General features: G+C 40.9%; 1 protein-coding gene across 7 annotated transcripts in view; it reads right to left on the reverse strand.

Moving 5' to 3' along the window:
• The window catches only part of ARID1B (AT-rich interaction domain 1B), a 334,357-nt gene that overhangs the window by 53,869 nt on the left and 265,842 nt on the right, over positions 1–14,646 (reverse strand). For 6 of the 7 annotated variants that reach the window (XM_074862776.1, XM_074862773.1, XM_074862778.1 and 3 more), the window contains one exon: positions 8,142–8,469. In XM_074862776.1, coding sequence (XP_074718877.1) covers positions 8,142–8,469 — 328 coding nt within the window. Of the gene's footprint in view, positions 1–5,986; positions 6,116–8,141; positions 8,470–14,646 lie in introns of all 7 variants that reach the window. The other variant, XM_074862780.1, reaches the window with a different exon arrangement.

The following is a 14,646-nucleotide window of genomic DNA, read 5'->3' on the forward strand; positions in this document are numbered from 1 at the left end:
TCCCACTCATATTGACTCAGGTAGCATTGCTAAAAAAATTGCTTAATTTTCTCTCAGCTATCACCATTGTGAACAACCTAAAACCTTAAAACCGCTCTAAAACCTGTAACACTCCTACCATTTTTTATGTGTTTCTGTCACAAAAATCTTAAGCTGTTCAATCACAGTCTTGTACTTGCACAATATATGTGCCAAATCACACAGAGCAGTCACGGAATTAGCTTTCTTTGAGTTCCATTAAGCAGATGGCTATTCTCCTGGTTTTTGGGTTTGTTCTTTTTTTCTGACTAGTGCTGTGATTTAAACTAGTAGATCTTCTGGCTAATAGGCAAAAAGACAGACTGTGAAAATCCAGTTCCCTCATCTGAAACATTTCTTGCCACCCAAGAAAGAGTCCTCCCTTATTCTTTCCTTTTATATGCTAGCAATTAATGGAGTACCACATTCCTAATGCCCTAAAGATCACCTTTTGAGGTACAGAATTCCACTTATCATCTGACTCTGAGGCAGAATGTTAATAAACTACACTGAATCCTACAATACAATTTTGTTTCAAAATAATTAGTAATTCTATAGAGGGCAATTGCTCTCCTAAATAACCAAATCAAGCCAAAAATAATCTTGACACAGAAATAATCGAATTAGAAGTGTCTCTAAGATGAATGAAAATTCTCATTCATGACTTTGAAAATCACCCTTCCTTCCCAAAATACTTCTGCTTTCACAATTTAGGAATGGTTACTCTGGAGGGAAGGAGTAGGACTCTTGAGGTCTGTGGTTAATCTCTAATGGCATGAACAGCAAACAGCAGTCTACTTGATTGATGAGTAACCAAAAAAGAAAAAAATGCCTCCCCAAATCACTGGTTGCCTGCACAAGCTCTGCAGCATGGTGACATTCAGGGCTCCAAAATGATGGATTTACCTTTTAGCAAAACAAAGTTCCAGATAAAAATATATTTCTCTTAGTCTCCCTCCAGAAATGGCTTTGGTTAGTTCAGCATGTAAAGTTCCTTCCAATCTGTACATGATTTTATCAGCAATTTTGAGCTGATCTACAAAATGCATCTCCATTTAAAAAAATAATCACAGAAGTGTGATTTCCAGCTCTCCCTTTTCTGTAATAAATACATATAAGCTAAGCTGTACTTCACCCTGTCTAACACACTGTTGAAAAAAGCCATATATGGTTCTGCTTTGAAAAGCAAAATGTGAGGAAAGGAAGTGCCCTTTCAAAAAAAGAAAGACCAAAAAAATCAGCTTGATATAAATGACTATTTCTCAAGAAGAGGGAAGAAGCATGGGTCCTTTTGAAGAAAAATATGACAGTACTGGTTAATAGCTCCCTTAGAAATTACAGTTACAGTAAGCATTAGTATCTGGACTTTAACCCCTCAAATCACATAGAAGCTTGGTGTAGAGAGAAAATATTCTACCTGTTACTGAAACGCCACCACTCTCAGGTGGAGCAAGCACAGCAGCTATTTGGAGTTCACGGAAACAGCATAAGGTCACTTAGGCCAAGAAGCAATACCACTTCATCCAGTTGAAACTATATGTGGACTTTTTTTTATTTTGGAAGCCAAATGTAGTTTCAAGGACTGAAATATACTGCCTGGATATTGAAACAGAACTAACAGAAATCAAAGTGGGGCTCATTTCAGGTTAATTCATCAGGATCCTTAAAGGCAATCTGAAGTCTGGGAGTGTTTGGAGGAGCGGGGTAGAGGGGAAATGACCAGACACCTTGAGACTGGAGAACTGAAAATGGCCTGAATTTGAACAGGAGTGACTCCTTCCCTGCAACTGAATGTTAAATAAAAGACCTGGCAGAAAGAGTCTTTCTGCTAGGGGCTTATTTCAAAGGCAACAGATAAGTACCCCGGCACTGGCTCCAATTATGGCTACCAGGCCTATCTTAGCCTAGTTTACTTTGGGGATTTCACAGTTGGCAGCCTTTCATCTAGAAGTAGCCTGGTTTGAATAAGTAAAGAAACTTGAATTAGTACTTAACCTTCCTGCACTCCACTGCACTTCCCAGCAGAGAAGAACAGCACCTCCAAGCTTAAGGGGAAAAGGGAAAACAATGGAAAATATATACTTTCTCCAGGGATTAAAGATGGTAAGTTTTACTGTAGCACTTCAAGTCTTTCTGCTACATAACTGCAGCTTTTAAAATCACAATTACAATTTTAAACCCAAGTTTCAAGATCAAAAGGGCCAGACTGGAAAATATGGCACAGAAATTGACAGGCTCTAGGATGTAAAACACCTAAAAGAGTTCTGGTTTTTATTTATATTATTATTCTTTTAAAAAAATTTATTCCCCATTTCCGTGTCGTTCTTTTTGCTTTTGACATTTTAATGCACTATGTCCATTACTATATTGCCTCACCAGTACCTTCTAGTCCATCAGCAGTGCTGCATTACCCTGCTGTTGGAGAAAATAACACGGAAAAAGTGCTTTGCTGGCACCAGCGACATGGAATATGAATTATACATACGTAGCAGGAGAGAAATGCTGATGGAAGGTTAGTCTGTCCGTATGTGCGCAAGCATGCATGTGCATGTATACACACACACAGACTAGAAAGACAGAACGAATGCACATTTTAAACTCATTTACACTAATTGTAGCAGTTTCTCTGTACAACAGAAATTCTCTAATATCAGTGCAGCATTTATAGATCAGTTTTAGGACTGAATGGAAATTTACCCAAATTCTTCTGACCTCACAACGATGCTGCTAAGCAGTTCAGAAACAGAACCACATTCTAGAGTGCCTAAAAGTATGTCAAAGCAATGCAACACCACACATTACTATAGAGACTGAACACCATTTCTCAAGTGGCACGGGGAGCAGTGGACGATAATGTAAATATCCACCTCAATTTAGCAACCCAATGACCAGGATTTAAAATGGCCAGAGGTTGCAAATAGCTAAGCTAGATCCCAATTCCTCAGTTTAATAAACTACTATGTCTAAATTGTCCTCTATAAAATCAATGTCACTGAATTCTAAATTCATTCAATCTATAAAAAAAATTGCTTTAATTTACAAAATTGCAACATGCAATCCTGAAAATCATATAAGGTACAGTACACTGAGGTCAAAGATGCTGCCTTCAAAGATAGGATTGCTCCTCATGTAGGCACATCAAGACTCATTTTACAGTAATTAGTTCAGGTATTGATAACTGTAGTTGCACGAGCAATAGGCTCATTTTAGCATCTAGCTGGATGTGTATTTTACAGCCAGCTAGTACTGAATTACATCTTCCTAAGGCTGCACTGCTAACAGTATATAAGCCAGCTATTTCGCAACTACATTTTTACCTTTCCATATACTACAGTCACACTTGCAACTGCTAAGAAGACATGCTCAGAATGACACTTACTGCTAGCACGAGAGATGCTGAAAATGATGACAAGTATTTAGCTTCAAAAATGTCTGCTGACTTCAGGTGACAACCTAATAATCAATTTTCAAAAGTGTGTACTGGGCACTTACTTCAGGAAACAAAGGCTCACGAACAGTGAAAACATAGTCCTGAAAAGTTTCAAGTTGGGCATCTACAAACTGAGGAACTCAAAATTGGCTGGTACAAGAAGATATGGGCTAAATTTGCTGCCTCTCACCTTAACAGGGAAAATGTTATTCTCATTTGCTTGAAATTGTTTGCTTTTACTGAATCCTTACTGTGTTGCACATCTGTACATACACAAATACTTATCTATCACTATAAATATCATGCGTTGTCGTAAGAACTACAGTGTGATAAAAGACTTTATTTTTTGGAGCCACCTGGTCCTCAGAGGCCTCCAGTGGGTTCTAGCCTCCAGCAGCAGAACCAGCCCTTGGGTTGTTGGCCAATGCCAACCTAAGTTATGAAGTCTTTCCTTGGTGTTCAGTGGATATATGAGGTCTTCAACGTACAGTCCTTACCAGTCAATGGGTGTGCTGAGACCAGGACAGATATAAAAAAGGAAAACACTATTTTGCAGTTCCTTCACACTGTCTTCCTGAAAATAAGGGGAATTACTATACAGGTCATTAGATAGTTATTTAGCATTGCCTGCTGTAAACTGTTACCCAGACCAAGCTTAAACATCCTAGGTAGCATGAAACTACAGATACTGCTGGTTCAATGAAGAAGTCTTAAAAACACCTTTCTTTTCTTTAGCCCGACATGCTAGATATCATTTAGGAAACACTGGCCTGCATGCACAAGACAGACTAGTACATCGTAAGATTTTAGGTTACAGGGAAGGTATTATGTAGCTGTAGAAATTAATCTAAGCTTAACACAGGGCAGGCCTCAAGGTGAGGTCAAAGGCTAATGCAAATGGTGTAAACCTAGTATCTTTCACAGCCACCACTTTTATTTATATGATTTTATCTTCTCTAATTAACATGGTAGTGGTCTGCACTGAAGATGATACCTAGGTATAACTGGCTGACACTCAGATCTTGATCATCCAGCCCTGGTTAACGAACATTGATTTTCTGCCCCAGTGGAAGTGATTTTATTCTGATGCGTGCCATTTAAATTCATTTTACACAGCTGCTTAGCATGGCTTGGCAATGCACAGGCAAACCAGCTTTCCATGTCTAAATGAGACTCCTGAGTTGGTAAAGGACAGATCCTGTGGATTAACAGCTGAAGATAAATTTCTCTCCCCTATTGATACTTGGCTACCGATTCAACAAGTTGACCTTGAAGGGGATCACAAACAACTTGTACAGAAATACAGCTGTGTAACCACGACTCTGACACAAGCATTCAATTTTCTTCTCAATTCTGCATAGAGGAGTGTGTTTTATAGTAATAAAATCCTACAGTTTTTGAACCCCACAGCTGAATCTTATAAACTCAAGACATTGAAAGAAAGAGGCTGGACACTATTCATGCACTTTGGCATGTAACAGTGGATGTCCTTCCAGTTAGATGAAATAGTATGGTGGGAGTGCTCTCCTATTTCACTAATTTTTGCTTTTTGAACAGGAGAACCAGTAGACTTATGTTCTCATTTCTTGTCTTGCTTTGTACTTTTTCATATACACATATATGAATGATGCTATTAAGGAAAAAAACAAACAAAAGCAGCTACAGAAAACTGTAATTAAAACTTGTTAATAACCATGAAGGCAGCAGTAATTTGGGTATTATAGATTTCCTGCAGAGGTAACAACTGAAATAACATGATGACAGGGAAGCCCATGAAACTTGAATCTCATGTGAGGCTGGACTTGGTTGTGAGGGAGCAAAAGGCTGGGAGCCAGTGTAGATACTTCCTCCCGGTGCTGTAATTTATGATACGATTACAGAAATCAAAGTGTGATGGACTCTGGTGAGAAAACAGTAGCTGCATTTCAGGCAAATGTTTTGCACTGGATACTCAGTGTTCCTAAAAAGTTGCCAGTGTTCTAGCAACTAACTGAAAATTTTCAAACACATGCTCAATTACAGTGTAATAAAACTTTCTTGAAAATTCCATTAAGAAACCCTGTCATCACTCCTGCAGTACACCACCTCTCAGAAAGGGATCATACTTCGGGGGTTGCAGCTCACTACCCAGGGAGCAATGACAACGCCATCAACAAGTCAAAAAAACAGGGTTGCACAGCACTGCTGCGAGACAAAATACCAAAAAGGAGGGGAGAAAGACGATGCCTGGGTTAGGGGGAGTAGAGATCTAATTCCTTCTTAGTGATAAGGTTCTTTATTCCCCTCTCAAGCACAAGGAGACAGAGCCATGCCAAAAGCCATGCACGTGTGTGAGCGAGTGACAAGCAGATTTTCATTGTATTGTCACAATGGCATTAGTAAAAAGAAAACAAAAATCCCAAATCCCCTCTAGGATGCAAGTATTTGTGTATCTTTCACATGATCTTTATATTCCTACAGCAGCCAGATGGCATGTTCATAAACATTAAAAAAAATTGCCAAGGTCCCACAGCAAGTCCAGTTTACATTGCTACCTACCCGTACTGGTCAGGCTGGTACATCAAGGGAGCCTGAGCGTTGCCATAGTTGGGGTGCTGTGAAGAAAACAGGGGGCATCCGCCAGCCCCAGACTGGCTGGGATAAGCAGGCGACCTAATGTATGGTGGCCTAAAGCAGAACAAAAGAACAGCCTCTTTGGATTTGTTCTGTATCACAAATACGAATCACTGTCAAGTACATTCCTTCCATATGCAAGTATGGAGGACTTGCAGGAATAGCCAAAAGCCAAATGCTTTCTCCCCTACAACTGACTTGAGATTAAAGAAGAAAACAGTGTGCTTGCAGCCCCCTGGCATTAGAGGGGTGTGACAGGTTTTGCTCAATTTGCAGTTTATGAACAGCCCTTTTGCCAGTATTTGCAATAGAGATTTGATGGCTGCTCAGCCCTTCCACAGGTGCTGGATCAGTGGAATGGGCAGTATCTGATGGAAAAGCTCTGAAATGGTGCAGGTTTGCCCAGGCAAAGCTAGAAACCAAAACCAGTTTTACGAAACTGACTTGGGAGGAAGGTGTGAGGTAAGAGTGGTAATAACCATTTAACCTAGTTTTTAATCAAACATCACACACTATAACCAAAGTGTAAGCTGAATCACAACCAAATATTTTCTGCTTAACAGAAAGTCTTGTCTTGCTGTAAAGACTAACAAATGTGAGCTTCTCCTTTTATTATATGATTATAAAGAAAGTGTTCCTGCAGCTGCAGTGATAGCCCATTTATTCCTTCGTGCCTGACCTATCAGCTTATAGCCTAAACCAGACAGACAGAAGCAGACTTTTGTAAATCCTACTAGACAGGTCTGTTAAAACAACCAACACAAGCAAGAGACTGCTGGTTCACAGACATCTGCTGGAGCACCATATATTTTAAGGGAGTGTGGTTCTATTTTACTGAACAAGAACATGAAGTACACTAAATTTACTGTTACTGTTCTAAAAGTTTGCTATTGCTTATCACTAGAAGCCACCTGCCTTCCAAACTCGCAAAACAAGAAAGCTACGGATACAGGGACACATTAGCTTCCTATTTCTAGTTTTACACTGTGTCTTGGAATTAGAGCAACTCTAGTGTCCACAAACACCGGTCTTGAAAGATAAATACCTGTATGCAGTATATGTGCACCTGTGTACACATATGCATACATAAATGCAAGATGCTTAATACAAACACACACACAAACATGCTCACCAGAACAGTGCAGCCAACTTTGTGTAATTCTCAAATGTAATGGAACTTCTTGTAACAGAAAAAGATAATAAATACACACGGAGTTATCTGAGTCCAGGGAAATGTGGAAATTACTTAATCTGAAAAATTTCCCAGAAAGTATGATTTCATTGCATGTATTCAGGCATCTTAAGAATAACCATGGACAATAAAGTGCCCTTGCCAAAATCCATGCACAAATGGCAACATGCAGTTATGCTGCCTGAAGGGGAGACAAGAAGACATTATGATGGCTCCAACCTCTACAAACCTGCTTGCAGGTTCTTTCTTATGGATGCGTAAGTGCCAGTTATCAACTCCAGATAACTACAGATCGCTTTTATGCCTCCTTCTGCCTTTCCTCTCCAGCTGCTCCCCTCAGCCTGCCCTCCTCTCCCCATCTGCATGCCTGCCTAAGAACAAGAACATCCCGTAGAAGAGAACTGCCACCAGCACTGCTGCTCACAATGTGGGCAGTAAATTCAAGAGTTGATGGGCAGCTTCATAAGCTTCCTTACTCTCTGGCAGAGGCAAGCTGCCAAGAACATGTTGGCCCTCTCTCTACTGGAGATAAAAATTATATATCCAGCTAATCAATTTCAAGTTGCAGAGGGCTTATTTTCAATTCCTAATATCACTGCAACCCTGGGGGTTTTCCTAAAGCCTACAGTGCCAAGAGCCAAACTGGAAGTGGCCATCATCTCCATTGTCACAGCTGCTTTTCGAGAGGATAATTCAAACACACGATAGCATGCTTTCCCCTTACGTTTAAGGAAAAGTATTTTTCCCACATGCCATCTCCTCCCAGAGATAAGGGCACAGATAGAACGTGTTTGAATGTATATGCATACACCTGTACAGTGCTGTTACCTCAGAAATTACAAGAGAAACATTCCTACTCATTTAAACTCCTTTCGTCTGGACGCATACCTGCTCTGAGCAGAGTTTGCAGCAGCCTGCATCACTGCAGCAGCCGCCTCCTGTGCCTTACGGTTCACAGTTGGCATGGGTGGACCCATCCCAGGGCCTCCCTGCTGAGACATGCCAGGAGAATTGGGGGTCATACTGCTCATGTTTCCAGGAAATGGTCTGCTCTGCATCCCAGCTGATGGCATCCGCCCCAGGGGCATGGTACCGCAAGGCTGGCTTGGCCCCTGCCCGTGCATCTGACTGTTGGCATTTATACCCATGCCAGGTCCTGGGCCACTGTAACTTGTGTTGGGCACGCCGCTGTATGTCGGTGGTCTGGAGTAGTTTCCTGAACAAAACGATAAAAAGCACAGAGAAAAACATTAAACTTTTGAGCAAATATTTCTGTTTAGGAAATTCGCAGCTGCAGAACTTACACATGTGAACTGAAGTGAACCACGCTGGCCTCAAAGTCAGAATAACTTTTTCACCATGAGGACAGACAAGCAGTCAAACAAGCTGCCCAAAGAGGTTGCGCAGACTCCCTCCTTGGTGCTTTTCAAGACCCAGTTGGATAAAGCCATGAGTAACCTGCTCTGATCTTATACCTGACCCTGATTTGAATAAAAGGTCAGCCAAGAACAACTCCTGAGTACCCTTTCAACCTGAATGATCCTATGAACCTGATCTTCATGTACCCTCAAACATTTTCTGCCTAATACATGTGATGGCATAACAGCAAATACAGAAAAGCACAGCCTCCGGAGGGTTAACAACACAGCACACAGTAGAAAACAGCCTTATGCAGTAAAGAGATACGTGGCATGTAAGAAACCCATTACATAAGCTCAAGGGAGAATCCTTATTTTTGTAATTTCATGTTCTCATTCTTCATCTTTCTGCAATTTCAGCAACAGGCTATTCTCTCTGGCTTCTTGCTCCTAACTGTTCTGCCCATTTGTGTCAGAGATGCTTTGGCACGGACTGGTGAGGACAGCTGCTGGGCCCTGAGAAACATTCCTGCTCCCCCCTGCCCTACCCTGCCTTCCTGGTGAGTTCAGAGTTTGGCTGTGCCAGCAGAAGGGGTGGTAGCTTACAGTGTACCTCCTCTGGGAAAACTAGTATTACAAGAGTAATCAGCACTAGTACAAAGATGCTAATATAAACAGGTGCCTTACAAAGGATGGCATGAAAACCTGGCTGACCGCAATCTATGTTGTCACTGGAGCAAACTGCTCCGCTTGCAGCAGCTTAACTCATTTGAGTGCTGATTCTCCCACCATGTTGAAAGCTCAAGGAAAAGGGAGTGTACAGCATTCAGTGTTACAGAAACAAAGCAGCATGAGAAAGAGGGGGAAAAAAAAGGTAGAAGATATGATAGAAAAGTATTTTAGGAAATGGATCACATTACACTACTTCAGTCATCAGTTTTGACTTGCCTTTATTTCCATCTCATCCAGATTAGTGGAAACACGACCCGTTCCCTCCCTGTGGGATGCCACAGAGCAGAGTTTCCTGACTACTCTCAGATATTCCCACGCTCGTTCAAAGGCAGCAGCCCTTGGACTCTTCCTCTGAACATGGAGATCAGCCACATCTCTCCTCAGGCCTCAGCTACCAGGCAGAGGAGTCAGTGGCATGTAACTCCTGTTTATATTTAAACTAAATATATTCATCCATCATTTGAATGCACACATAATTAATTCATACGCTCCTGCTGCTGTGCTTTGGCTAATCCTCCCCTCCTCCCCACTCGGTACCTGACTCACTCTGCTACAAGTTCTCCTCAGCAAGAACGCATGAGACCTACGCTTCCCAAGGAAATGGAGCAACGATTCTCTTCTGTTTTAGAAACTAAGTTTCTGCCTGGGGGTCTTCACAGAAGGATCCCCAATATGTGGTTCAGCACAGATGAAAGGCTCCAGATTCAGCTTTATGCTGACTTCAGTCTGTGCTGTCACTTCTCCTCCTCCTGTAGGCTTGGCTGCTGGCAGCTGACTGTTTTCTGCTCAGCAAGCCATCACCCCTAGCCACAGTTTTGGTTGCTGAGACCCGCTCGAGCCACACTTCGGATCCAACATATGTGACCACAAACTGAAGGGTTCACTACTTTCACACTGCTCTGCTTAGTGTTAAAGGTGTAACACGCAACTCGGATGTTGCTCTGGTTTTCCAGTTGCTTTGTGCGAGAAAAATGTAATGCAGCAAGATGGTGTATATGTGCACTCAGAGATTACACACAGTCAGTTAACACACTTTATGTACATGCTACTAGTAACACTGCTTCCCAAAGTGAAGTGAAATCCCTCCCTAGACTAGCAGACCTGATATCCATAATCACTGGGAGCTACTGTCAGTCCAATTTACATAAAGCCCATTTGTTTTGTCAGTTAGGGTCTACGAAGTACGGTTCAGCAGCATGCTTGGAGGAGCAAACACCAATGCTAATTACTATTGCTGTTTTGATGCTATTTTGAATTGGGACAAAAAAATCCCTTCTTTCATGCTTTGGCTTCTCCAGCGTAAGCACAACACAGAAAAAACAGTGGAATCTTCTCCATAAAAATATGTGGCTCAGTTAAAATAGCTCCTAATCATTCATCTCCAGGGATACACATCCAAGAACACAGGGAAGTGGTATCTTTTCAGTAAGGAAAACAAGTTTCAATGTTTTTTTCCATGTTTTTTTCCCTAAGCATTTCCTCAATACCTCAAGTACTAGCTATTCTTATACCTTTCCCAGACCACAAAAAAAAAGGCAAAATAAAAGCCAAACAAAATACAAGAGGAATTGCCAGGAATGAGGAGTGCAATCTTATTTCCATGTTTCTCTAATAGATTAGTAATTTGTTGGCAGTGGCTTTGACAGAAAACAGATGGATGCAGCATTAAACACAATGAATGCAGCAGATGCTAGGCCAGCCCACATCAGCTGGACGTGTCAGGCAGCCAAGTCCAAGAGCCCACACTTTTCAAGTGGGTACAAGCCTGGCAACAGCGGCTGTACAATACTACTGAACAACTCCTCCCCTCCATATCTGAGGGATTTTTGATTCCAACTCCCCCTCGGCAGAGTAGAATTGTACCCAGAGAGACAACATCTCAAATGCATGAGAAAAAACAAAGCAGTAACTGGAATCAGTAAGGCAAAAAAAAAAGTGTAATGAAGATAAAATATGAAAAAGCTTAATAACAACCTGCCAAAGACAGATGTTCGTTCTTACTGCTGAAACTCTGGTCCACTTTGTCCAGGTTTGCTGAACAAAGTGCTCTGATATCTTGCCATTTCTAGGCAAGCTGAAAAGAGGGAAATTTGAGAACTACCTGTTAGTTTTGCTCTCTGCTTTAGAGGCATAGGTCAGATTCACAGTATTAAAAATAGTACCTTAAAATCATTTTAGAATTTTTTAGATGTGCACTTAACCGTCAAGTTTTTCTTGTACAAATGATTTAAAAGTATTTTTCTGAATTCCTCTGAAACTATTTTACCTAGGGAACTTCAGTAGATACAGTTGACATGTAAGTCTTAACTCCACAGGCTGTTGCATACGTGGGTCTGGATTCCGAGGTCCAGACTCTTGAGATACCTAGGGCATCTCATCCTTAAGATGCTACCACTTTAATTAAAATCTAGAATTAAAATCAGTGGAAGCTAGATAGCAAAGTGCTTTTGTGAAATGAGTCCAACATTAAAGGTTACAAAGCACAAATGCTCAATTCATATTACTTTACCACAAACAAAAAAGGGGTTTAACTTACTGTTAAGTTCTGGGGTTTTGGTTCAAACACACTGAGTAGTGGTTTCTCTCTTTGTTATACCCAAACAGAACAGTTTTACTGCTGAATTGAGTAGGAAAAGTTAGGGAGACAGGATGCATTTCTGACACGTTTTACTGATCCACAGGGAGTTTTCTCTGCCCCAGTCTTAAAAGACCCAACTGACTACAGCCTCTGACTGCTCTCCAGAGTGCATTTAAGGGACATTTTGCTGTGGCAGCAGTTTGATGCTCGGGTCATAGACCAGAGCTTCATTAGCCCCCAAGCTAGATGTTGTCCAAATACAAATGAAAGACAGTGTTTCTTTCAGTAATGGCTTCCATTCTCGCTCTGCTTTTTTTTTATTCTTGGGGACAGGAAAATGCTGGGATTTAATACAAAATTAAAACTAATGTTCTGTACTGCAAGCTCCTGTGTTGTATCACAGAGACACAGAAGTGTGGAGCCAAAGCCATTTTTTATTGTTGTAGGAAATGGTTTCACAGGATTGGACTAGGTCCCCAGTACAGAACTGCTTCCTGGGAAAATATATTCTACTCTTACTATAGATCTAAGTGTCACGTAAACACATGAAAACCAAATAAATCAACCATATGCATGAAATGGATCATTCTGCTCTCATGAACTGGGGGCTAATTCCTTCAACCCAAACTTACTGGTGCTAGTCTTTACTATGGTGAGCACTTCCACTGCAGAGAAAGGACATTAGCCTTGAGCAATGGTTTTCAGGACAGCACACAGTGAAATCTAGCATTCATACTAAAAGCTTAATGTCACAGAATGCTTTGACGCTTATATAAAAATACAAGTTGTCCTGTCAAACTCAGCCTATGCTTAACAATAATCTGGAGGAAGGCCTATGTGAACAAAACACGGAAAGCAAATAAAATCCTGGGGAATTATTTTAGTTTAATAATTTAAGAACTCAGTTGCAACCCAGGTAATTTTTAATATATTTGTTATTTTGGCAATAAAAGGCAAATGGGGTAACGTTATTATATATTCATCACTGCTGGCATGTAATTGTGCTTTGTAAGAGGGTATGTTAAGAGTTGCAATTACAGACTGCTTTCATTAAAAATGAAAAATGCTATTAAAAACTTAAATCCAGGTAAATACATGACTTTGAAATATCACCATCTTCATCCCTGGATTTTATTAATGGTCACATTAGCCTGGTGAAAATGTAGTATTCTTCTGCTCTAATTGTTACCTGTAGAGCTGAAAGTCTGCAGGGCCCTAATTTTATGATGACCAGTGCACAGGATCACCGGTACTCTCCAAGAGCTGGCAGAAGTATACGCTTTTCATCCATCACACTATTCACCAGACCCCTCTGAAACGGCCTGTTAATGACAATGATGCTCATTTTCTTCCTGCCCCTCAAGTTCACTTTTTAATAGCCATTTCTTCCTGACCGCGACCCATAAAATCATTACATAGGCACTTTCATCTACAGAGGGAGGAAAAGAACTGCTGAACTCAAGCAAAAAAGAAAGTAGTATTCGGCGTGTTTCTTAAATGCATTGATTTAGTACAAAAACCCTTCCATTCAATCAGAGTGGATGGCTAATGTTTTACTGCACTTGACACCCACTATTCCCATGGTTCGGAATCTCAACAGCAGCAGTACAGCTGGAAGTCAGGATAGCACATCATAAATCCACTGGATTTTTACCAGTTAAGCTAGTTGCTCACTGTGCAGATAAAAATAAGCACTTGGACAGCATTTTATGGCCACAAAATGCTTTCCAAATAAAAGGAAAGCACCAGTCAACTGGAGTTAGGTAATTAATCTTCACACATGGCTATAAGGCATTACTAGCCCCATTTTACAGTTAAGGAAAGCGAAGCAGAGAAATGAATCTACTTGCCTAAGTTGAAAGATGGTGTAAAAGGCAGAGCCAAAATTAGAAACTGGGAAATCTTGGCTTGTAGCCCTGTGCTCAGAACACTGCAACAAGCACTACCCAGAGATGAAACAGAAAGGAACATTGCGCAGGGCAGCAAGGCTCCCTGCAAACAAACATCAGAACTAGTTCTCAGGAACTCCAGAGACTAAAACAACCATCTTTGCTAGCATGGACAAGCCATCGAGCCCTGACAAAATTTCCCATTGCTGGCTCCAGTCCTTTTTGAGGATTTTAAGTAAGAAAGCAACAGTAGGAAGTGCTGAAATAGAAAAGCTTCTTTATATACCTCTAAAGAAAATACTGCCCCTTATACATTCTGTGGCTTGACTTCAACTTCATTAAACCCCTAAACAGATGCATACTATAAAGGTTATCCATTAAAGGCAAAACAACAGACAAGTTCAAGGTTGTCCAGGGACAGAAACTGTGTGTTCTATTTTTGTTGTAGTCCTTCAACAATTCTGTCAAACAAGCAAAATAAAAGGAACTGTCTGTCTCAGTCTGAAGGGTTAGTTAAGATTCACAAACCGTATGCATTAGAGCTCAATATTATATTCCCACAGTAGCCACTGTATTATTATGCTCGTTAGAAGACTTTAACCCTCACAGTCAACACGCAATTTCAGATTGGCCTTGGGATTTCATCTAAGAAAAGAAGTCCTATTTTGGGATCAGTGTTGTGACCCTTATTCCATGCTTGGTCAAACACAGCCTCATTGCAGAGATGACATGCTTGGGCTCCTAAACAATGGCCCTGGCAATGCAACAGATTCATCATTTCCTTGCCCAGTTTAAGGTCACTATTTTTATACAGAGAAAGGTGCTAGTAACGGAAG

The sequence above is a fragment of the Strix uralensis genome, chromosome 3, assembly GCF_047716275.1.
Source record: "Strix uralensis isolate ZFMK-TIS-50842 chromosome 3, bStrUra1, whole genome shotgun sequence".
In the NCBI taxonomy this organism is placed as follows: domain Eukaryota; kingdom Metazoa; phylum Chordata; class Aves; order Strigiformes; family Strigidae; genus Strix; species Strix uralensis.